This window comes from Ascaphus truei, chromosome 21, assembly GCF_040206685.1.
Source record: "Ascaphus truei isolate aAscTru1 chromosome 21, aAscTru1.hap1, whole genome shotgun sequence".
Classification (NCBI taxonomy): domain Eukaryota; kingdom Metazoa; phylum Chordata; class Amphibia; order Anura; family Ascaphidae; genus Ascaphus; species Ascaphus truei.
This window is the reverse complement of record NC_134503.1, coordinates 4066903-4090297: the sequence shown is the minus strand read 5'-3', so window position 1 is coordinate 4090297 and position 23395 is coordinate 4066903. Positions and strand designations below refer to the sequence as shown.

The window sequence follows — 23395 nt, the reverse complement described above, 5'->3', positions numbered from 1 at the left end:
CCACCCCCCGTACTGCCTTCTCGCAGCCAAACACTGGCTGCCTTGCTTGAGCCGTGGCCCGTCCGTGGCTCCCCGGGGAATCTCTTTGTTGTTAAGGAGCCGGAGGGGAAGCGCCAGTATTTTGTCTGACGCGGCTGAAAAATCTGATCGGGGCTTTATTTTTATGTTTTCTTCTCCGTTCTCTTTCTTGACCCCTCTGTTTTCAGGCCCGTGTCGCCCGCACACAGACGCAAAGTCTGCATATTTGTGGCGTATCACAACTCCTGATACGTGACTTTATTTTGGATGGGCCGGCTTCCCCCCCCACGGGGCCGGCTTCCCCCCCCCCCCCACGGGGCCGCCTCTTTGTGTAGCAGCCAAGAGCGGACATCAAAGCACCGGTTTCAATGAGCTACAATCCCGTCGCCACTGACCTGAAGCGCTCTGCAAGCTAAGGGCTCGAGTTATACCAGCTGCCGCCGAGCGACACCGCGATCCGGTGACGTCGCCCTCGCGCTGCCGCCGCGTGGCATCTTGATCTATACCAGGGAAACGGAAAAGCGGAGATGGAGGCGAGGCCGTGAGTGGTTCGCCCGCGGAGGACTGTATGTACTTGCTGCTGCCTGAAGCCACAAAGCGGCTTGTGGTCGGCGTGGCAGCCCCCCCCATTTTAATCGTAAAAATAAATAACCCGACGCATTTGCAGTTGGTTACAAAGGGGGGAGATGGGGAGGAAGTGATCATAATGAACACACAACGTTTGCGCGCTCACACAGCCACTGGGGCCTGCCCCCTAGAGGGCTGTGCTGTGGTGTGTGGCGCTCACCGCCGTGCCCGCCGGGCACTCATCCTAACCATGGGGTTCTGGACCCCCGTCCTTAAGATCCCCCTCCCCCAACAGGTCAGGTTTTAAGGATATTTGGATCTAGGACAAGCGCAGACAAAGGGACCTCCAATGGTGTAGTAAGTAAAACCAATTTATTAAACGGGTAGAGGGCAAAGTTTGCACTCGCGAGTTAAGGCCGTGTCCATGGTCGGCGAGACCGCATGGAGCAGCGTGCGCGTGGCGCGATCACCATGCCTTACGGCAATGATCGCGTCCATGGGACGTGCGGCGCGCGCAGCATCAGATACATTCGATTATGCATCGGCCAGGTCGCGAGCGGTTTGACCAATGAGGGGGAACCAGCCCCGTGACATCACGGGTGCGCCCACGGCACGCCTCCCTGTCACCTCTACCCCGACCACAAATCGCTGCAGTTAAAATGCGGATGACGTCGCGCACACGGTCGCTAGCGCGCGCTCACTATGGACCCCGCCTTGGGAGGCTATCCTGGGGCTTTTCCGATGGTGCGCCATTGCTGTGGCCACTAGCGCTGTACCTCCAGGCGTCCCGGGAGATCCCTAGCGCAGAGTTGCGGCGTGATCGTTCGGCAGGGCAGGGGAGGCTCAGCTGCTATGGAAGCTTTGAAGACCCGCCAACGCGTTTCGCAAGACACAGCTTGCTTCCTCAGGGCTAGTGGGTTGTCTCCAAAGGTACGGAGCGCCACCACTGCTGAATTGAGCGCACAGGAATATTTGCCTTTCGGGTTTTAAGGATATCCCTGCTTCAGCACAGGTGGTGCAGTCAAAAGACTGAACCTCTGATTGAACTCCCTGTGCTGAAGCAGGGATATCCTTAAAACCTGACCTGCTTGGGGGGGTCTTCAGTTGAGAACCCATTACTAGCCAAAGTTGCAAAAGTAGCAACTTCCCTCTTCATTATAATTCAAGTTACCGGGGAGCCCTCGGCACCGGTGTGTGTTACCGGGGAGCCCTCGGCACCGGTGTGTGTGCTACCGGGGAGCCCTCGGCACCGGTGTGTGCTACCGGGGAGCCCTCGGCACTGGTGTGTGCTACCGGGGAGCCCTCGGCACCCGTGTGTGCTACCGGGGAGCCCTCGGCACCCGTGTGTGTTACCGGGGAGCCCTCGGCACCGGTGTGTGCTACCGGGGAGCCCTCGGCACCGGTGTGTGTTACCGGGGAACCCTCGGCACCCGTGTGTGTTACCGGGGAGCCCTCGGCACCCGTGTGTGTTACCGGGGAGCCCTCGGCACCCGTGTGTGTTACCGGGGAGCCCTCGGCACCGGTGTGTGTTACCGGGGAGCCCTCGGCACCCGTGTGTGTTACCGGGGAGCCCTCGGCACCCGTGTGTGTTACCGGGGAGCCCTCGGCACCCGTGTGTGTTACCGGGGAGCCCTCGGCACCCGTGTGTGTTACCGGGGAGCCCTCGGCACCCGTGTGTGTTACCGGGGAGCCCTCGGCACCCGTGTGTGTTACCGGGGAGCCCTCGGCACCCGTGTGTGTTACCGGGGAGCCCTCGGCACCCGTGTGTGTTACCGGGGAGCCCTCGGAACCCGTGTGTGTTACCGGGGAGCCCTCGGCACCCGTGTGTGTTACCGGGGAGCCCTCGGCACCTGTGTGTGGTCGCCTCTCGGGGGGGGGGGGCTTGTGTTGGTTTTGATAGCACCCCCCCTGCAGAATTACCCAGTTTTGTGGGAAATCTTTTCTGTTGATATGTGGGACAGGAGCTCTAACACATGTAATCTGCGCTAGCGTCCGCATTTACACGTAGGATTTATAAAAGCAACACAACTGTTTTATCTGGTTCATATTTTATTATACAAAAGAATTCAGTAATAATAATCTCAAACACAAGTTTATAGGGCGGCATATGTCGGCTTATAAGGCTTTTAACCCTCGGAAGGAGTTAAACAGTATTTTTTACGTGTGTCCATGTCCTAACTCGCCCCCGCCACGCGCGCCCGCTCCTCTCCCTGAGTTACAAGGATGGGGGAGGATTCCAGATGACCCAAATCTTGCTCAGTGATTACTAAAGAGACAATCCAAGCGTCTTGATAATAAAAAAAAAAAAACGAATCGAAAACTAATTACCTAAACTGCTGATCGATTTGTACTCCCGTGATCAGTCAGCCAAATCCTGCTTCACGGGGTACACTAAATGGCCGCCTTTCAGTTTAAAATCAAACCTTCAGTCAGTGTAACTCAGCAGCTACAATGTGTTCTTATATTACCAAGGTAACATTATCTATTGTTACAGTTCGCAGCTCAAAGTGCTGGGAATCTTGGCAACAAATGATCACAAACAGGAAAGTGTTACAAAGATCTCAATGCTTGGGAAGTGGGGTGAGTGGAAGTGGAGTTGAATTTTAAAATAATAAAAGGGTAGTAAGTATCTCACACCACAGCGCGGATTTCTTTATAACGCACACGTAGGACGTTGCTGGGATTGCTCCTTTGGGCCGCAGGTTCTGCAAACACTGGGACACAATGTTACAGGATCTTCCTACTGGCCCGCATAACGGGGGCGACTTAACTACACGGGCAGTACCGGCGTCACCGGTGAGGGCAGGCGTCGCACCGCTCGGCCGCGGGGATCCCCTTCTGTGCCGCGGGGATCCCCTTCTGTGCCGGTCCTTTAGAAAATTTATGAAGGGGGAAAAAAAGTGGTTTTCTTGAATTTTGTTGCAGCGAAGGGACTGCACCGTTAACCCCTTTCATGCCAGGGGCCTCCAAGGCATTGTTCCCCATCTGGCAGCAGAGGGGTTAATGCAGGGGGCGGCCAACGCCAGTCCTCAAGGGCCACCGACGGGTCAGGGTTTCGGGATATCCCTGCTTCAGCACAGGTGGCTGTCATAATGAGCCGTTGACTGAGCCACCTGTGCTGAAGCAGGGATATCCTGACAACCTGACCTCTTCGTGGCCCTCCCCTGGGTTAAGGCTCAAGTCGCCACCTGGCGGTTCTGTCCCAGGATTTAAACATGGAAGAACACACAACATTTTGGGGTAAATTATAAACATTTATATACTGTACCAACATATATCTTTTTCTAATCGCGGCAAAATATATTTTCTACAACCGGGAAAAATAATAAACTCCCCCCCCCAAATAAATATATACAACCCCTGTTGGCCCTCACTCACTGCAGCGGGGAAGACCGCCCGCCCGCCCGCCCGCGGCTGCAGTGAGCAGTGACCATCAGACCAATATTAATCATATTAATACAAGTAATAACTGTAACGGTATAGGTTACGGTGCATAGTGCCTCTGGCTTTTCTTCCCATATAGCAGGATATGTGCGCTCCTAAACGGGTGTTACAATGTAGCTGGTGGGGCCGTGGGTTAGAAATGCGTCGGGAGAATAACCAGGGCTCCAATGCCTGGCGCAGTTCGCCCCAATATGACCTTTGTTGCAAAGTGAGCTCCATGCGGATGCCCTTTTAGAGCAGATTCACCAATGGTCTTTCTTCTTTCCTCGCTGTATTTGTTTTGAACTTTTATATAATAGGCAGCAGGGAACCCGCAAGGCAGCACAGAGCTGTTTACCATGCAGACTACAAACAGGCCTTTCGGATAAATGTCTCATCTTTTTCTGATCAGATAAGGTTATTTGACGTCTATCGATGTCACAGAGTAAGAGGGGCTTAGCAGCTGTAGTCATTTAAGTTTGGGGCTAAAAAAAAATTAGGGAGAAAATACCAGGGAGGTGAAACCCGCCGCCGCATTGCGAGGAATTATTTAACAAATGCGCAGTTTTCCCTGTGTTTTTACTTTGATTCATTCACAAGGGTAAGCGTGTCCACACCTACCTTGCCTCCTCCCCCCCACCCCCCCCAAACCTGTCATTCTCCCCCCGCACCTCATACAGCCTCCCCCCACCAGATTCTAAACCCCCCACCTCCCACAGCAGGCTTTCCCACCCACATCATAACGCCTTTCCCTCCCCCCCCCCCCCCGGCAGACGCTTTCTCCCCTCCCCCCCCCCCCCGCGACACCAGACCTTCCCCTCCGTTTCCATCCCCACTGCTTGTGTTCTGATCCGGTGATATATAAGAAGATTTGGACTGGTTCCCCTGAGTGGTTTCGTTAGTTACCAAAGTCTGTATTTGTTCCTGAATAAATAGCGATGGAAAAAAAGGGAATTTAAGGTAAAACTGGGTGTGCTTGTTAACCCCGCGCCTCCTTTTATGCAACAAAGGGGTTCGGTTTTGGAAAATCGAGAGAGAATTCAACTCCCCGTCGGCAGAACCAGGGGACGGTGAACCCTGGGCCCGATACCCCACAGTTCAGCGGTGGACCACCAGGAAACACGCTCGGTACCACTGTAGGCCGTGGCGTATTCCACTTGCTTTGCCGCTTATTGTTCCATTTGGCGCCTGGCCTCCTTTGGTAACACTACAAATGACGGGGGACTGCCTGACCGCCGCCGCACACGCCAAATGGTTAGCGGTGGCGTGTCAGACGGCGTTGGGGTGCAGTAATGTCAGGTGGAAGCTCGTCCTGCTTATGGGCCGGCTCGGGGCCCTTAAGATCAGACAGCAGGTGGAGGTTGAGGTCACGCTGTAGGAACAGGCCCTGGCAGACTAGGCCGCCGTGTGATGCTGGCGGTCTCCCTCCCGGTTACGCTCGGCTGCTGGTAGAGCAGGGGGTGCTCTGCGTGCTGCCCATGCTGGGGTTTGCGCTGCTGCTTTCCGACTCCCTGGTCATTGCCGGTCCTGGCTGCATCTTATTGGACGAGCCTGAGAGACGCGGGGATAAAGGATTAGTGTCTTGTATGCTAGTCGCTCAATCAGGACGTTTGTGTTTCTCTCGCGCTAATCATCTAGGAAGTATCGCTCGAGGCAGACAACTGGCTGACAAACAAACGTGTGTGTGTGTGTGTGTGTGTGTGTGTGTGTGTGTGTGTGTGTGTGTGTGTGTGTGTGTGTGTGTGTGTGTGTGTGTGTGTGTGTGTGTGTGTGTGTGTGTGTGTGTGTGTGTGTGTGTCACATCATCTTCAGCCCTTGTTGATCCACTGCTGGCCTAGTCAGTCCCACCGCTAGGTTTTCTGTGGTGCAGGACTCGAGCTCCCGGCTGAGTTGTTGGTGGGGGATAGGGGTCCAGACTCCTGTTGTAAGCATGGCAGAGGGGCCTGGGCTAATGGCCGCACGGAGGGCCTACTTGTTGAGTGTGGGGACTTGGCTTGTCCGAGCATGCAGGGAAGGGGAGCCCGACCTGTGGTCAGCCATGGCCCTCATCCACTGGGCCCAAAAGAGGTGTCCTGGCTAACGTCTCCTTGTATATAATTCCCCCCACCCCCCAAATGCACAGCCCGCACGCAACTCGCAGTGTGCACTAGTAATATAGCAGGCGTGGTATGTACTCACGTGTGTGCATGTAGATGTACCACAAGGCGGCTGTGAGGAGTGCGCCGATCAGAAAAGCGCCGAAGGTGATTCCCAGAACAGACGCCATGCCAAGACCCACATCTGAAGAGACACAGCAGCCATTACTGAGTACCCCTGTAACACCGCCCTGCACCCCACTCCCTATATATCCTATCACAGCGGCCATTACTGAGTACCCCTGTAACACCGCCCTGCACCCCACAGCGGCCATTACTGAGTACCCCTGTAACACAGCCCTGCACCCCACTCCCTATATATCCTATCACAGTGGTTATTGGCCTTCTAAGGCCTATAGAATCCTTTAGACATGCAGGGACTCTGTGGATCCCCTTAAAATGTATGATGACTGAAACCCAAATTTATTTATACTATATAATAAAATATACTGTTGCTGGGGTAGGGCTGACATTTTCCAAATAAACTAACAGCTGCATATATTATAAATCATTTATGGTAATGAAGTATTAACATTTAAAACATACATCCAAAACAAAACATGGGTTATTAAAGAACCGTGTGGTCTCCGGATACCCCAGAACACAGGCTGCAGAGCCATGTCCTCCCAGAACCCACTGCTCCATGTTTTTGGCCTTTCCTCGCCCGTTCTGCATAATTTGTAACTCTGCTTCCAATCTGTGCATTTTCCAGCCTATTTCCACGCTAGTTCTGTGCACTTTTGCTTTGCCCTTTGAACGTGTGACGTGTGACGTGTGACGTGTGACGTGTGACGTGTGACGTGTGACGTGTGACGTGTGACGTGTGACGTGTGACGTGTGACGTGCTAAACCTTTGGCTGTCACTCCGTGCATCTCCTTGGATGTCATATTTTTTTTTTTTGCTACATAACGATATTTTTATTGTGTGCAGTAATTTTATATAGTGTATAGTTATTTACCTTGCACATTGCTGGTGAATGGCAGCAATTAGGTGTTTCCTATTAAGTTACATGTGTTTTAATGTGATTCCTCCCCTGCGACATGTGTTTAGCATGCGTGTTGGCAGCCAGGCACCCCCGTGTCCCTGACGTGCTCCCGCCCGTGTACGTGTGTGAGCTGCGGTGATGAGCATTTGCTATCTCTTTCCTGTGGCCCTGGCTCTGGTGTTTATTTTGGCTTCCTGTCGCTTCCTTCCTCCCTTCTTATCTCCCCTCCCGCGGGGCTGGGGTCAGTGCGCACTCCTTCCTGAGGTCAGCGGCTGCCCCGGTACTGACCGCTCCCCGTCTGTGACATCACAGGGGCTGAGGGGCGGTGGAGTCTGCAGCTACTGCCTGTGGCTCATAGAAAAAACACCCCAGCCGGAACCCAGCGAGGAAACTACTGAAGTCCAGTCACCCGTCTGCCGCGACGCTCGCTGAATTTGAACGGGTCAAGATCACCAACTGCGTTAGATAAACCATAGATGTTTCATTCTGTGTCCCTTCTATGGCACAGTGACAAGCGGATAAACTCAAAGGGTCTGCCACTGTAACCATGCAGGTACACACGCAATGGGTAACAAGTCCCTTCTGTGTGCCACTCAGTGAGACAGAAATGATAGGTTGTACATCGCTATTGTCTGTGTGTCACCCTGTGGTGAGTGGGTCAGACTCAACAGACGTGGTGCCACCCTACATGCAGCAGATAGGCTCTGTCTCTCTGCCCCCCCTGTGTCTATCTCTCCCTGACGCGGTGGGAAAGGGGGAGCAGCAGATTTACCCCGATCTGTGGATCCAAGGCGGGTGATCGTCACGGTCAATGAGCTCTGCAGGAGACTTTGTGGAGGGCATTCCTGAGAGAGGGAGAGAGCAGGGGACAGAGAGTCAGGAACCAACGAAAACCACTCAAATTATACCCCGGGGGTAACAATACCCCCAAGCTATAAGGAATACACTAGCCACCCCACTAACAATATTCCACCCAGTGCTGTGCTCAGTAACTCATACACCAGTGTTTCCACTAATACTCCATTTCTGCTGCCTTGTGAAGTAAATCAATGTAACACGCACCTCTTGCCCGGAGAGGTGGCACTTAAGGACCTTTTTATTGAATATGCTGTGAAATTGCTTCCCCGTGCGGGAGAAGGTTTCAGTCCCACCCATTTGAATGGAGCTGGTCCCTTCTACAGAGCTTAATAGCATATTCAAAGAGGCCTGGGAGAGATGCCTACCTCTGGGGTCATAGGTTAACCTATGTCCGTTTTCCCTAACCTGGGAGGTTGCATCGCTTCCCCCCTTCATGGCCCAGGATGAGAGTGGGGACACGGGCATGAGGAGAAACAGAAGGTGCCAAAGAAAAGGGGGAACATTGACAAATGGAGGGGGAGTCAGGAAGAGTGACAGAAAGTGGCCTAATTAATTTATTCCACTATCTTTTATAGTAAGTTGTGGGGGGTACAAGCAGCCAAATGGACATCCTGCTCTGTGCACCGAATACAGAACAAGGGGTACAAACGGTTTTTGAGGGGAGGATTGGTTTGAAAAGACAGGGAACCACTGGCTTATGCAATCCGAGAGCACCCTTCGGTGCCGCTGTTCACAAGTGAAGCTCCCCTTCCAATCCATGTCACTAGGTGCACTCACCGGAGAGGCTTTCTCAGACAGGCAGAGGGTGCAGATCAGTTCCCCGAGGCGTGAGGCAGTGTCCGGGGGAGCTCTGTGCTCGAGGTGAAAGGTCCAGGTCCTCATCGTATTGGAATCCACCAGCTGTCGGACTGCACTCACCACCTGTCGCTCGCCCTCCACCTGCAGAAAGCACTCCGTCAGCTGCACGGGTTTGCACGGCTCCATGCTGGCCGACACCTGAAGGGCGGAAGAGAGAGGCGAGGAAGCACAGCTTGAAGTCACACCACGGATGTTTGTCTTATGGTTGAGTTGCCATGAAATAGCAACATGCTAGGGGACCACAATGAAAAAACTGTAGATTGGTTGGACAGCTATCCGGACAAAAAGGGCACCACACAACTCACACAACTCACACAACTCACACAACTCACACAACTCACACAACTCACCGGGTAGTGTAGAAATAAAAAAGTTTTATTGGGTTACATGTTAAAAAAAACTAAAACATTCTAGGGACAGAACAGGGACAAAAGTCTCCCGCGCGTTTCACGCTACACAGCGCTTTCTGAAGGCGACTCCGTGAGAAAGTGCTGTGTAGGGTGGGAGGAGAATTTTGTCCCTGTTCTGTCCCTAGAAAGTTTTTTCTTTTTTTTAACATTAATTCAATAAAACGTTTTTATTTTTACACTACCCGGTGAGTTGTGCGAGTTGTGCGAGTTGTGCGAGTTGTGCGAGTTGTGCGAGTTGTGCGAGTTGTGCGAGTTGTCGTCCGAAAAGCTGTCCAACCAATCTACAGTTTTTTCATTGTGCAAATCTTCCGCTTGGAGTGGCGCTTCAACAGTGGATGCGGGTTCCGGCGTCGACTACACGCGTCATCTGACCGGTGACGGGACGGCGGTTAGATCCAGCGCAGCGTTACATGAGACCGCAGTGTGACAGCGTGGAGGCTCCAATATACCGGGAGTTTATATACAGCTCCAGCACGGACTGCGGACTACGAGACGCTGCATCTCGCCGGAGCGGGACCAAACGGGGGCGGAGGTGGGACTTCCATGTGGTGAAGGGGCTTCAGATCAAGTCTCCTCTGTTGTGCATATACCCCTGCCAGTTGTCCAGTAATACCCCGTTATTTACCCCGTAAGTCCTTATCTCTATCAAGTTTACTACACGTGAAGACACCGGTCACTAATCTGCACCAGCTCGTGTAACTGCCGAATATATCCAGACCACAGTACTGTATATACTACCAATAATAACATTATACGGACTTTACCAGGCTAAATCCATAGGTGGAACTTGGAGCTATTGTGATTTCTTGCTAGGGGACCACAGCCTGCCCCCCTACCTCCCCCCACCAGGACATTAATGGGGGATCAAGGCATCTGCTTGGGGGTTAGGTACACAAAACAACACAAACTCCCAGCAGGTAAAGGACCCCTCGTCTTCATCGCTGGGAAACGTCGCTCGCAGATCCAGGTCATTCTCGTTACCGGCTGGAATGCCGATTTCTTGTGTTTTATTTGTTTATTATTTTTGGGGTTTGTCCGGGAATGTTCCTCTCGAGTTAATCCTACTCGCGTTATTTTATTATCTTATACTTTTTTATTCATCACAAAAAGCAAAAAGAACGGAATTCAGAAAATTAGGATCCTAAATAACACCGCAGGGAACACGTAGCACATATAGGGCGGGAAACATAACATCTATAGAGCAGGGAATACACATACCCACCCATGGGGGGGGTGGGAAATGGCACCTATAGGGTGGGAAACACATAGCACTTTTATAGGGTAGGAAACAGCACCTATAGAGCAGGAAGCAAACAGAATCTCGGGTACCTTCCCATAGGCGGCCTTGTCAGTTTGGAGCACAGTTACGGTCGTGTTGAACTCCGGGCTGTCGAACAACTCCAGCTGGACGAGGGGAGGGGAGCACGAGATGGGCATCTGAGAGAGAGGACGGAGAGGTGAAGTCCAGGGCTCAGAACCCACTCTCCTGCGCCCCACTCTCCTGCCCCCCCACTCTCCTGCCCCCCCACTCTCCTGCGCCCCCACGCTCCTGCTCCCCACTCTCCTGCCCCCCCCACTCTCCTGCCCCCCCACTCTCCTGCCCCCCCACTCTCCTGCGCCCCCACTCTCCTGCGCCCCCACTCCATTTCACGTTATTATTTTCACTCCTTTATAGAAAAGTTATTCTTGTAAGATAATCAAATAATTTCTGATTCTATAGGGGCCTCTCCTTATACACAGGTTCCTGAAATTAACATCAAATCTGATCTTTATGATAATTTGTATTTTAATCTATATATATATATACAGTGTTCGACAATTGTATACATTTACTCGCCCGGGGCGGGTGGATTTAACCCCCGGGCGAGTAACTATTGGCCCAAGCAGCACACGTGTTTTTTTTTTAAATTCCCCCGTTCGCGCTGAAATTTCCCTGCTCGCGCTAAAAAAAAAAAAAAAAAAAAAACTCCCCTACCTGACTCCTGATTGGCGCGCGCTCCAGGCTTTGTGGGCGCGCGGCCAGGCTCTATATGAGCCCGCCCCCAACGAGCGGCCATTCTGCCTGGAGCTCTGTTGGAGGGTAAGTATTCTCCATGCTGCGGCCCCTCTGCTCCTTCCCTGCGATCCCCCTGGTCCCCACATGGCTCCCTACTCCCCACCGCGGAAGCTCTCCTGTCCCATTCCCCTGCTCCTGTCCCCTCCTCCTGTCCCCTGCTCCTGTCCCCTGTCCCCTCCTCCTGTCCCCTGCTCCATTCCCCTGTCCCCTCCTCCTGCTACCTTCCCCTCTTCCTGCTCCTGTCCCCTTCCCCTCCTCCTGTCGCCTTCCCCTCGATCCACCGATCGATGTCAGGGGCGGGAGGTCCCCGCTGCTGCAGCCCGGTTGGCTTGCGGGGGGGGGGGGCTCGGCCCTCACCACGTGCCTCCCATGCGTCCCCTACCTTCATGATGGCGCAGCCGCCGCATGAGGTGGGGGGATGTCGGCCTGGCCCCCCCCCCGCCACGAGCATCATGCCGCCGCGGGCTGGGGGGGAAGAAGCAGCCTGCAGCTTGGCCGTGCACTGTGACATGCCGGCGAGGGGAGCAGGGCAGTGGCGGCCACGGCGGGGCTGACTGTCACCTGGGGCGCCCAGTGGGGGATACCTCGCCACGTGCCTCCCACCCACCCTGCTGATTGGGGGGGGGGGGATGTCGGCCTGCCCCCCACACGAGCGGGAGATGGGCGCGGGTGGGTGGGGGATTTGCGTGGTGCTGGTCGCGGCCTTTCCTCCCCTGTGTGTGTGTGAGAATGTGTATGTGTGTGTGTGTGGGAGAATGTGTGTGTGTGAGAATGTGTATGTGTGTGTGTGTGGGAGAATGTGTGTGTGTGTGACACCAGAGGTCCCCCCAAGTCAGTAACCCCCCCCCCAGTCAGTAACCTCCCCCCAGTCAGTCACCCCCCCAGTCAGTCAGTCTCCCCCCCCCTGTCAGTCACCCCCCAACCCCAGTCAGTGTCAGTCACCCCCCACCCCCAGTCAGTGTCAGTCACCCCCACCCCCAGTCAGTGTCAGTCACCCCCCACCCCCAGTCAGTGTCAGTCACCCCCACCCCCAGTCAGTGTCAGTCACCCCCCCACCCCCAGTCAGTGTCAGTCACCCCCCCACCCCCAGTCAGTGTCAGTCACCACCCCAGTCAGTGTCAGTCACCCCCCCAACCCCAGTCAGTGTCAGTCGCCCCCCCACCCCAGTCAGTGTCAGTCACCCCCCCACCCCCAGTCAGTGTCAGTCACCCCCCCACCCCAGTCAGTGTCAGTCACCCCCCCTACCCCCAGTCAGTGTCAGTCACCCCCCCACCCCCAGTCAGTGTCAGTCACCCCCCCACCCCCAGTCAGTGTCAGTCACCCCCCCACCCCCAGTCAGTGTCAGTCACCCCCCCACCCCCAGTCAGTGTCAGTCACCCCCCACCCCCAGTCAGTGTCAGTCACCCCCCCACCCCCAGTCAGTGTCAGTCACCCCCCCACCCCCAGTCAGTGTCAGTCACCCCCCCAACCCCAGTCAGTGTCAGTCACCCCCCCCACCCCCAGTCAGTGTCAGTCACCCCCCCACCCCCAGTCAGTGTCAGTCACCCCCCACCCCCAGTCAGTGTCAGTCACTCACCCACCCAGTCACCCCTGCCCCACCCAGCCACTCACCCAGCAAACCACTCAACCAGCCAGTCACTCACCCAGCCTCTCTCTCTGTGTATCACCCACCCTCTGTGTGTGTCACCCACCGTTTCTCTTCTCTGTCTCCCCCACACTCTCTCTCCCCCCCACACACTCTCTCTCTCCCCCCCACACACTCTCTCTCCCCCCCCCCACACTCTCTCTCTCCCCCCCACACTCTCTCTCTCCCCCCCCACACTCTCTCTCTCCCCCCCACACGCTCTCTCTCCCCCCCACATGCTCTCTCTCCCCCCCACATGCTCTCTCTCCCCCCCACACTCTCTCCCACACACTCTCTCTCTCTCTCCCCCACACTCTCTCTCTCTCTCTCTCCCCCACACTCTCTCTCTCTCTCTCTCTCTCTCTCTCTCCCCACACTCTCTCTCTCCCCCACACTCTCTCTCTCTCTCTCCCCCACACTCTCTCTCTCTCCCCCACACTCTCTCTCCCTCTCTCCCCCACACTCTCTCCCTCTCTCCCCCACACTCTCTCTCCCTCTCTCCCCCACACTCTCTCTCCCTCTCTCCCCCACACTCTCTCTCCCTCTCTCCCCCACACTCTCTCTCCCTCTCTCCCCCACACTCTCTCTCCCTCTCCCCAACACTCTCTCTCTCCCTCTCCCCCACACGCTCTCTCTCTCTCTCTCCCCCACACTCTCTCTCTCTCTCCCCCACACTCTCTCTCTCTGTCACTCCCACACTCTCTCTCTCTGTCACTCACACTCTGGATCTCTTATTTACCCTATATATCTTAACTGCCCTATACTACACCGAAATCTTAACTACCCTATACTGCTTTCTTCCAGATCTGGCTCAAGCTTCACACGGAAGACATCGGAACCCCCCCCTAACCCAGAAGACAGGTAATGAACACCTCCCCAATGTATAACATTGCGGGAATGAGCGTACCTGGACATTGAGGGACTGCGGATCAGGTAAGATCCCAGGTGGGATTGCTGCTTTAGATATTGTGAAGCGGGGACATCCAGACATTGGTTAAGGGGTTCAGGAAACTAGTCATTCACACCTGGCTTTTATTTCTAGATCCGACATTTACACACACACATGTAACAAGGACTAATTGTAGTATAATGTAATACAATAAATACATTTATGTCAAAAACGAATGTTGTTCTGACTAGGAATTTATTAAATGTATTTTATTTATATATTTTATTTTAAAGCGGGGTTGGGGGCGGGGTTGGGGGCGGGATTAGGGGCGGGACTAGGTGGCGAGTAGATTTTTGGGTTGGGCGAGTAGATTTTTGGGTGATTTGTCGAACACTGTATATATATATATATATATATATATATATATATATATATATATATATATATATATATATGTGTATATATATATATATATATATATATATATATATGGGTCGCTGCGGGCAGCAGCAGGTATTGGCCACAGAGACCAATAACTGTCCATACTGAAGCAGTTAACCTCTGCATTGCTGGCAGCGGAGAGGGTGCCTGCTAAATCAGTTGATTATATTGTAGTTATTGTCTTTGTTTTAAACAGTAATCCTGCTGAAACTTGTTGATTTTTTTTTTGGTTCTGCGTTCTTTAAAGAAAAAAAAGGAATTTATTTGAAAAAAGTCTCCATCTGTTTTTCATTTAATAAAACAAAAACTGCGTTGTAAAAACATTCCTTTCTAACATGAAGTCCAGCCAGCTTTTAGTCCCAATCTTGCATAGATTTGGAATTTCTTGAAACGTGATACAGTACAGCACAGTACCGCTACTTTCTATGCAACCCACTTAAGGTCACTTACCGAGAAAGGCAACGCCGGGGCTTTAATCTGCAGCTGTAGAAAAGGGATAAAGAAACGGTTATTTTACTCACAATAAATACCACGCTAGGATAATTCAAATCAGAAATAAATATTGATTAAAAAACAGGGGTACCAGCAAATTGAATCTTTGCCCGCAGAGCTCACAATCAAATCTCAATTGATCAAAATCTCTCTCCCCCCAAATAAACAGGGGCAGAAAGAAGCGTCCCCGTTACCAGATAAAAACAGCACCCAGAATACTGGGATTCTCTCTTCAGTTACCATAGCTAAAGGCTTCAACAACTCAAACTACAGGTAACGTTACAGGGAGGGGAACATTTTGGACGCCCGCTGTCTGCCCATTGTCCTCCCTGTTGAGATGCCTCGGACGTTCCGAGAGCCTCGGCCTTCTCTCATACCCAGATCTTCAGACCTCCATTAGCTGGGCTCTAATAATGGCCGTGATCAATATCAGTACCGGGCGTGATGTCCCCTGAGGTTAGCGCGTATCCACAAAGCTAATTGTACGCGAAAACAAGGGCCGCTGTATATCTCATTGGCACAGGCTTAACGGGCAGGTTAAACGAGCCGTTCTGAGTTCTCTCTGTGCAGGGCGTCTGTTTCTCAGACTGATATCTGATTAACGAATACCTTGTTGATTTTTGCTTATTGAATAAAACCAATGTGCTGTGCACCTGTAAATCGTAACAAAGGGGCCCTTTAATAAGGAGGTGGGCTCATTAATAAGGAGGTGGGCTCATTAATAAGGAGGTGGGCCCTTTAATAAGGAGGTGGGCCCTTTAATAAGGAGGTGGGCCCTTTAATAAGGAGGTGGGCCCTTTAATAAGGAGGTGGGCCCTTTAATAAGGAGGTGGGCTCATTAATAAGGATGTGGGCTCATTAATAAGGAGGTGGGCTTCAAAAGAAACGCGATGGGGCACCCTGCTTTAGGCCCACCGGGAGGTGGATGCTGGCACTGTACCTGCTCAGTGGGTACTGCATGGATGACCTCTATTCGGATACGGGAGCACCCCGGAACAGAGCCACGCAGCCAAGGGCAGTCTCCCCAGCCAAACGGTGCGTCCTGGGCTTATATACAGCCAACGTGGCTAATGCCAGCTGGTTACGTTGGCACCGCCTCGCGTTAGCTTCAAATAACACGGCGTTACGCCGTCTTACCCAAAGGGGGCGTTACTCCCACCCGGACCCTGATAACATGGCGTTACGCCGTCTTACCCAAAGGGGGCGTTACTCCCATCCGGACCCTGATAACACGGCGTTACGCCGTCTTACCCAAAGGGGGCGTCACTCCCACCCGGACCCCGATAACATGGCGTTACGCCGTCTTACCCAAAGGGGGCGTCACTCCCATCCGGACCCCGATAACACGGCGTTACGCCGTCTTACCCAAAGGGGGCGTCACTCCCATCCGGACCCTGATAACATGGCGTTACGCCGTCTTACCCAAAGGGGGCGTTACTCCCATCCGGACCCTGATAACATGGCGTTACGCCGTCTTACCCAAAGGGGGCGTCACTCCCATCCGGACCCTGATAACATGGCGTTACGCCGTCTTACCCAAAGGGGGCGTCACTCCCATCCGGACCCTGATAACATGGCGTTACGCCGTCTTACCCAAAGGGGGCGTTACTCCCATCCGGACCCTGATAACATGGCGTTACGCCGTCTTACCCAAAGGGGGCGTTACTCCCATCCGGACCCTGATAACACGGGTTATGTGAGAGGGAGCGAGAGAAGATCTCCTCACGTCACGTTAAATTCCTGCGTTAACTATAAGGGACCTTATATCACCAGCGTCCGTATAGGTAACGCAAGGGCCTCTCCAACCCAAAACAAGAATCACAACCTAATCTTAATGAGCTTTGAAGATACATCTTAATTATTAACGAGGTGTTAATTTAGGTTAGCACCTTGTCACGTCAACACCGGACCTGTGGATCTGGGTCTTAGAAACCTGGGTCCATCCCAAGCAGCTTTGACTGGCCGTACTGGACACCCCACCCCCACCCCCCCTTTACCCGCTCACCGTGTTGTGGAGGCCGGTCTCGTCTTTCTTCGTCGCACAGCCCTCGGAGCTGGTCATCAGTTTGAAGGAGTCTCCGTTGTCCATTGCTTTGCAGTCAGGGTCTTCCAAGGTTATTTCAGTGGTGTTGTGTGCCTGAGGGAGGAGCGCAGACAGGTGAGGGAGGAGCGCGGACAGGTGAACGAGGAGCGCGGACAGGTGAGGGAGGAGCGCGGACAGGTGAGGGAGGAGCGCGGACAGGTGAGGGAGGAGCGCGGACAGGTGAGGGAGGAGCGCGGACAGGTGAGGGAGGAGCGCGAACAGGTGAGGGAGGAGCGCGGACAGGTGAGGGAGGAGCGCGGACAGGTGAGGGAGGAGCGCGGACAGGTGAGGGAGGAGCGCGGACAGGTGAGGGGGGAGCGCGGACAGGTGAGGGGGGAGCGCGGACAGGTGAGGGGGGAGCGCGGACAGGTGAGGGAGGAGCGCGGACAGGTGAGGGAGGAGCGCGGACAGGTGAGGGAGGAGCGCGGACAGGTGAAGGGGGAGGAGCGCGGACAGGTGAGGGGGGAGGAGCGCGGACAGGTGAGGGGGGGAGCGCGGACAGGTGAGGGGGGAGCGCAGACAGGTGAGGGAGGAGCGCGGACAGGTGAGGGAGGAGCGCGGACAGGTGAGGGGGGAGGAGCGCGGACAGGTGAGGGGGGAGGAGCGCGGACAGGCGAGGGAGGAGCGCGGACAGGTGAGGGGGGAGGAGCGCGGACAGGTGAGGGGGGAGGAGCACGGACAGGTGAGGGGGGAGCGCGGACAGGTGAGGCCCTTGCTGACGACGCTCCGGCCTCAGTGCTGCCCGTGTTTGTTAGTGTAACTGCTTCTGAGAATACACATTTAGAGTTTCATTGACACAGTAAATGTTTTGCTTCCCAGGACCTTACACAAGTGTGACAGTATACACAGTGTATACAGGGACATTAGCCCGTCAGCCATGGAGCAGCCTGCAACGCATGGCATTGCAGTGTATTTATGTATAACAACATGTATATAGCTCCCTTATACAGGGCGCTGTACATTAGTTAGTAAAATAAGGGTGGGTTACATACAGTGTGGAACATTTCATGTGATGGGCATAGAGTAATTGTTAAGATGTCTTTGTGGTGGGCAGGGGTGGGAACATTATGGTCGGGCTATGGGTTAGGTGTATTGAGAGCTTGGCTGGTTGGTGGGCAGGGGGTGGGAACATTATGGTCGGCTATGGGTTAGGTGTATGGAGAGCTTGCCTGGTTGGTGGGCAGGGGTGGGAACATTATGGTCGGGCTATGGGTTAGGTGTATTGAGAGCTTGCCTGGTTGGTGGGCAGGGGTGGGAACATTATGGTCGGGCTATGGGTTAGGTGCATTGAGAGCTTGCCTGGTTAGTGGGCAGGGGGTGGGAACATTATGGTCGGGCTATGGGTTAGGTGTATTGAGAGTTTGCCTGGTTGGTGGGCAAAAAGTATCTGAACTGTGTCTGATAGCAGCAGAACAATAGGCCTTAAGCGCACGTTTTAGCGCACGTAATAATAATGCTATACTAAGACAAAGAAGAAACACTTAAAACAGATACATGTTAATAAAAAATAAAAAAAACAAAGCCAACAATCCACTTAAGGACATCTATTCTGTTTGTTTGGACACATCTGCTGGTTCTGCATTTCAGGACTAGGAGAAGGTTGCAATTCTGTATATAAATCTAAGTGAGCTACATCTGCTGCTCCACGTGCTCCCCCAGGCGCGCAGACGCGCAGGCGCGCAGGCACGCAGGCACGCAGGCACGCAGGCAAGCTCCTGTGGATGGGGTGAGCTGCCCGATTTCAGACCCCTCACAGTTGTCCCCGGTCTCCTCCCTTCCTTACCTGGAAGAATGTCTTCTCCAGCGTCACCTCCATGTGTGTATCATTACACTTCGTACAATAGACCAGCTGCACTGTTTTTTGTGTTGACATGGTGGGAGGTGCTGTGTTCCCCTCCTTGGCCACTGTAGGGGGGCAGGGGTGGAAGAGGTCAGAGGGTTTCCCTTACAGAATGTTACCTGCCCTGCATTACTTTTGGACTGTCCCCAGCCAGTACACCTTTGCCGGTGTCCCCAATCCTCCCACCTGGTTCTATGAGAGACGAAGGCGCCACCTTGGAAATGCGTGGATGTGAAAATGTTATGTAGCCTGTTCTAGTGGCCACCATGCGTACACGCCATATGGGGTTCCAGGGTGACATTATATTGCCATGTATGGAAGACAGAACACGTGACATTTGTAGGATTAAATAATTAACTCTCTCGCCACAGAGCATTGCGTTGCTGGGCCGCCTGGCAACGAAAGGGTTAAGATTGTGCATGCCTGTGAGCCGGTTATAAGCGAGTCTGTGCGCCTGGTAATCAGCGCGCTTGTTTGCCGGTTCCGTACGCAGGTCTGTGCGTTTGGCCTCTCTAATTTGCCGTCACGCCAGGTAAGATTTAAACCTCAATCATTTGAAACGGTGCTGAACTCTCCTCCAAGATGGGGAAGACGTCTTCACAGCTTACTGAATAGGGGCCTCTGAGTCTTTGGTCCAAGACTGGCCCAATTTCTTAGGCAAAAAAACTACACCAGATATCTCAAAGAAAATAACTCTGATGCTTTCAGTGTAATTTTATACCTTGTGCACTTTTTTGCTCCAGAATTGCACCAAATAATGTTTGTACACTGCCCTCTATGTGCGTGGGCCTGGACGTCACTCACCACAGGCCATCGGCACAGTGACAGAAATGGAATCGGCGAGCTCCAGGTACAATATACTCTTGAATCCTTTGTCCAGGACGTAACTGATCAGACTCTCCTTGGTATCGGGGAGAGTTACACCCTGCAACATATAATCCCCAAAGGCCTGGATCTTGTATTCGCCACTTGCCTGAAAAGACAAAGGAAAAGGGTGAGAAAGACAGAGTCGGGGGAGGGAGACGGGGAGAAGCAGGTATGGAAAGATAGAAGAACTGAGAAAGGAACAGGGAGAGAAAGAGAGAGAGAGAAAGAAAGAGAGAAAGAGAGAGCGAGAAAGAGAGAGAAAGAGAGAGAAAGAGAGAGAAAGAGAGAGAAAAAGAAAGAGAGAGAGAGAAAGAGAGAGAAAGAGAGAGAAAAAGAAAGAGAGAGAGAGAAAGAGAGAGAAAGAGAGAGCAAGAAAGAGAGAGAAAGAGAGAAAAAGAATGAGAGAAAGAAAGAGAGAGAAAGAGAGAAAGAGAGAAAGAGAGAGAGAGAGAGAGAGAGAGAGAGAGAAAGAGAGAGAGAGAGAGAGAGAGAGAGAGAGAGAGAGAGAGAGAGAGAGAGAGAGAGAGAGAGAGAAAGAGAGAGAAAGAGAGAGAAAGAGAGAAGGAGAGAAGGAGAGAGAAAGAAAGAGAAAGAAAGAGAGAGAAAGAAAGAAAGAAAGAGAAGGAAAGAGAGAGAAAGAGAGGAATCGACCGGAAAGCAGACCTAGAGGGAAGGAGGAAAGATTTGGGGAGAATGGCTATGGGAGAAAGAGTAAACAGTTTGCCTCACTCCCTGCCATCCCTACAAGGGCCCCTAGCATGGAGACTCTGCCTCCAGGCTCTCACCTCGATCTTGAATGAGTGCTTAGATTGGATGAGCCAAGAGTAGACCTCCTCGCTCTTGAGGAATACCATGTTCTCGTCACCCACCGCGCATGGATCGTTGGTGGCGTCCACCTTCACCTTTATTGGGGTAGAGCTGGCAGAAAAAGTCCAGGGGTGAGTTAACCACATGGTGCCTCAATCTGCCCCCTCCCCCCCCAAAAAAAATCTTAGGGCCTCTGTATCAAGGCAATTTTGGAGAAAAAACAGGGCATTTTCATCCATGTATATAAAATAATTTAGCTCCAATTTTGCCCCGTCTGCCCCAGCTTGCACCTTGGGGAGAGTCAGTAGGAGGAGTTGTGGGGGGGGGGGGGGGGTGATTTACATGGTGCACAGATTATAATGAGATGTATCACATTCTGCGTCTCTGTCCCAGCATGCACCTTGGGGAGAGTCAGTAGGAGGAGTTGGGGGGAGTTACATGGGGCACAGATTATAATGAGATGTATCACATTCTGCGTCTCTGTCCCAGCATGCACCTTGGGGAGAGTCAGTAGGAGGAGTTGGGGGGAGTTACATGGGGCACAGATTATAATGAGATGTATCACATTCTGCGTCTCTGTCCCAGCTTGCACCTTGGGGAGAGTCAGTAGGAGGTGTTGGGGAGGAGTTACATGGGACACAGATTATGATGAGATGTATCACATTCTGCGTCTCTGTCCCAGCATGCACCTTGGGGAGAGTCAGTAGGAGGAGTTGGGGGGAGTTACATGGGGCACAGATTATGATGAGATGTATCACATTCTGCGTCTCTGCCCCAGCATGCACCTTGGGGAGAGTCAGTAGGAGGAGTTGGGGGGAGTTACATGGTGCACAGATTGTTCCTCTAGTATACTGATTACACAATGTTGTGTGTTTTTTTGTCCTTTCTGTATTTGCGCTGTAGGGTTCTCCTTTTTCTGTGACTGAATAGAGGCTGCAGTCGGGTATCAGCAGCATTAACCCCTCACTGTCTGCAATGCGGTTCTGGCCCCTCTGGCAGCGAGTGGTTTAAAATCTGAGATTACAAATATTTTCCCTGCCGGTCTCCCCCCCCACCCCCGGACATTACCCAGAATCCTCTGCAGTGTACGTCACGTTACCTGGGTTTAGGGAAGGGGTGAGTCACGTGTAGGATGTAGGCCTTTTTCATGCTGCTGGAGCCGGAGATCTGGCAGCCACTCACTTCCGTGGCCAGGAACTCGCTCTCCAGGATCCCCGTGGACCTGAAGTTCTCCTGCAGGACACAGGAGGTCCGAGTACCGAGGTCTGCGGGAGACAGAACCCATCAGCTGCTTGTAGGAAAGAGGGAGGATGGAAGTTCACTGGGCACCTGGTGTGACCCATTGATATATAGGGGTCTTAGTTATATATAAAGGCCTCTGTGATATTTATACATGGAGCTTCTATAATGCTCTGTGATATAGGGACCTTTTATATATACATTAGTGGCCATGGATATATAGCGGCATATGATTTAGTGTTGTAAGGTCTCACTCACCCTCTCCTCTCATATACAGCACTCACCCATCCCCTCACATACACAGCACTCACCCCTCTCCTCACATACACAGCACTCACCCCTCTCCTCACATACACAGCACTCACCCCTCCCCTCACATACGCAGCACTCACCCATCCCCTCCCATACGTAGCACTCACCCATCCCCTCACATACACAGCACTCACCCCTCTCCTCACATACACAGCACTCACCCCTCTCCTCACATACACAGCACTCACCCATCCCCTCACATACGCAGCACTCACCCATCCCCTCACATACACAGCACTCACCCCTCTCCTCACATACACAGCACTCACCCATCCCCTCACATACACAGCACTCACCCCTCCCCTCACATACGCAGCACTCACCCATCCCCTCACATACACAGCACTCACCCATCCCCTCACATACACAGCACTCACCCCTCCCCTCACATACGCAGCACTCACCCATCCCCTCACATACGCAGCACTCACCCCTCCCCTCACATACACAGCACTCACCCCTCCCCTCACATACACAGCACTCACCCATCCCCTCACATACACAGCACTCACCCCTCCCCTCACATACGCAGCACTCACCCATCCCCTCCCATACGTAGCACTCACCCATCCCCTCACATACACAGCACTCACCCCTCTCCTCACATACACAGCACTCACCCCTCTCCTCACATACACAGCACTCACCCATCCCCTCACATACGCAGCACTCACCCATCCCCTCACATACACAGCACTCACCCCTCTCCTCACATACACAGCACTCACCCATCCCCTCACATACACAGCACTCACCCCTCCCCTCACATACGCAGCACTCACCCATCCCCTCACATACACAGCACTCACCCATCCCCTCACATACACAGCACTCACCCCTCCCCTCACATACGCAGCACTCACCCATCCCCTCACATACGCAGCACTCACCCCTCCCCTCACATACACAGCACTCACCCCTCCCCTCACATACACAGCACTCACCCATCCCCTCACATACACAGCACTCACCCCTCCCCTCACATACGCAGCACTCACCCATCCCCTCCCATACGTAGCACTCACCCATCCCCTCACATACACAGCACTCACCCCTCTCCTCACATACACAGCACTCACCCCTCCCCTCACATACACAGCACTCACCCCTCCCCTCACATACGCAGCACTCACCCATCCCCTCACATACGCAGCACTCACCCCTCCCCTCACATACACAGCACTCACCCATCCCCTCCCATACGTAGCACTCACCCCTCCCCTCACATACACAGCACTCACCCCTCCCATACGTAGCACTCACCCATCCCCTCACATACACAGCACTCACCCATCCCCTCACATACACAGCACTCACCCATCCCCTCACATACACAGCACTCACCCAGCCCCTCACATACACAGCACTCACCCATCCCCTCACATACACAGCACTCACCCATCCCCTCACATACACAGCACTCACCCATCCCCTCCCATACGTAGCACTCACCCATCCCCTCACATACACAGCACTCACCCATCCCCTCA

General features: G+C 53.3%; 1 protein-coding gene and 1 long non-coding RNA gene across 2 annotated transcripts in view; both read right to left on the bottom strand.

Annotated features, from left to right (window-relative positions):
* Positions 1–2616: 2616 nt before the first annotated feature.
* LOC142471981 (uncharacterized) lies at positions 2617–4639 on the bottom strand. The gene is made up of 2 exons (XR_012789562.1): positions 3728–4639; positions 2617–3651 (listed from the first exon to the last, which is right to left on the bottom strand). It is a non-coding gene; the product is annotated as an uncharacterized LOC142471981 (long non-coding RNA).
* A 172-nt stretch (positions 4640–4811) lies between these two features.
* The window catches only part of ENG (endoglin), a 58663-nt gene continuing 40079 nt past the window's right edge, over positions 4812–23395 (bottom strand). Inside the window, exons 5-15 of the mRNA XM_075578531.1 lie at positions 21454–21619; positions 20333–20465; positions 19485–19653; positions 18624–18745; positions 16763–16894; positions 14716–14748; positions 10585–10692; positions 8765–8983; positions 7902–7974; positions 6187–6288; positions 4812–5559 (exon numbers count right to left, since the gene is read on the bottom strand). Of these exons, the coding sequence (XP_075434646.1) occupies positions 5441–5559; positions 6187–6288; positions 7902–7974; positions 8765–8983; positions 10585–10692; positions 14716–14748; positions 16763–16894; positions 18624–18745; positions 19485–19653; positions 20333–20465; positions 21454–21619 (1376 nt within the window). The 3' untranslated portion in view covers positions 4812–5440. The remainder of the gene's footprint in view (positions 5560–6186; positions 6289–7901; positions 7975–8764; positions 8984–10584; positions 10693–14715; positions 14749–16762; positions 16895–18623; positions 18746–19484; positions 19654–20332; positions 20466–21453; positions 21620–23395) is intronic.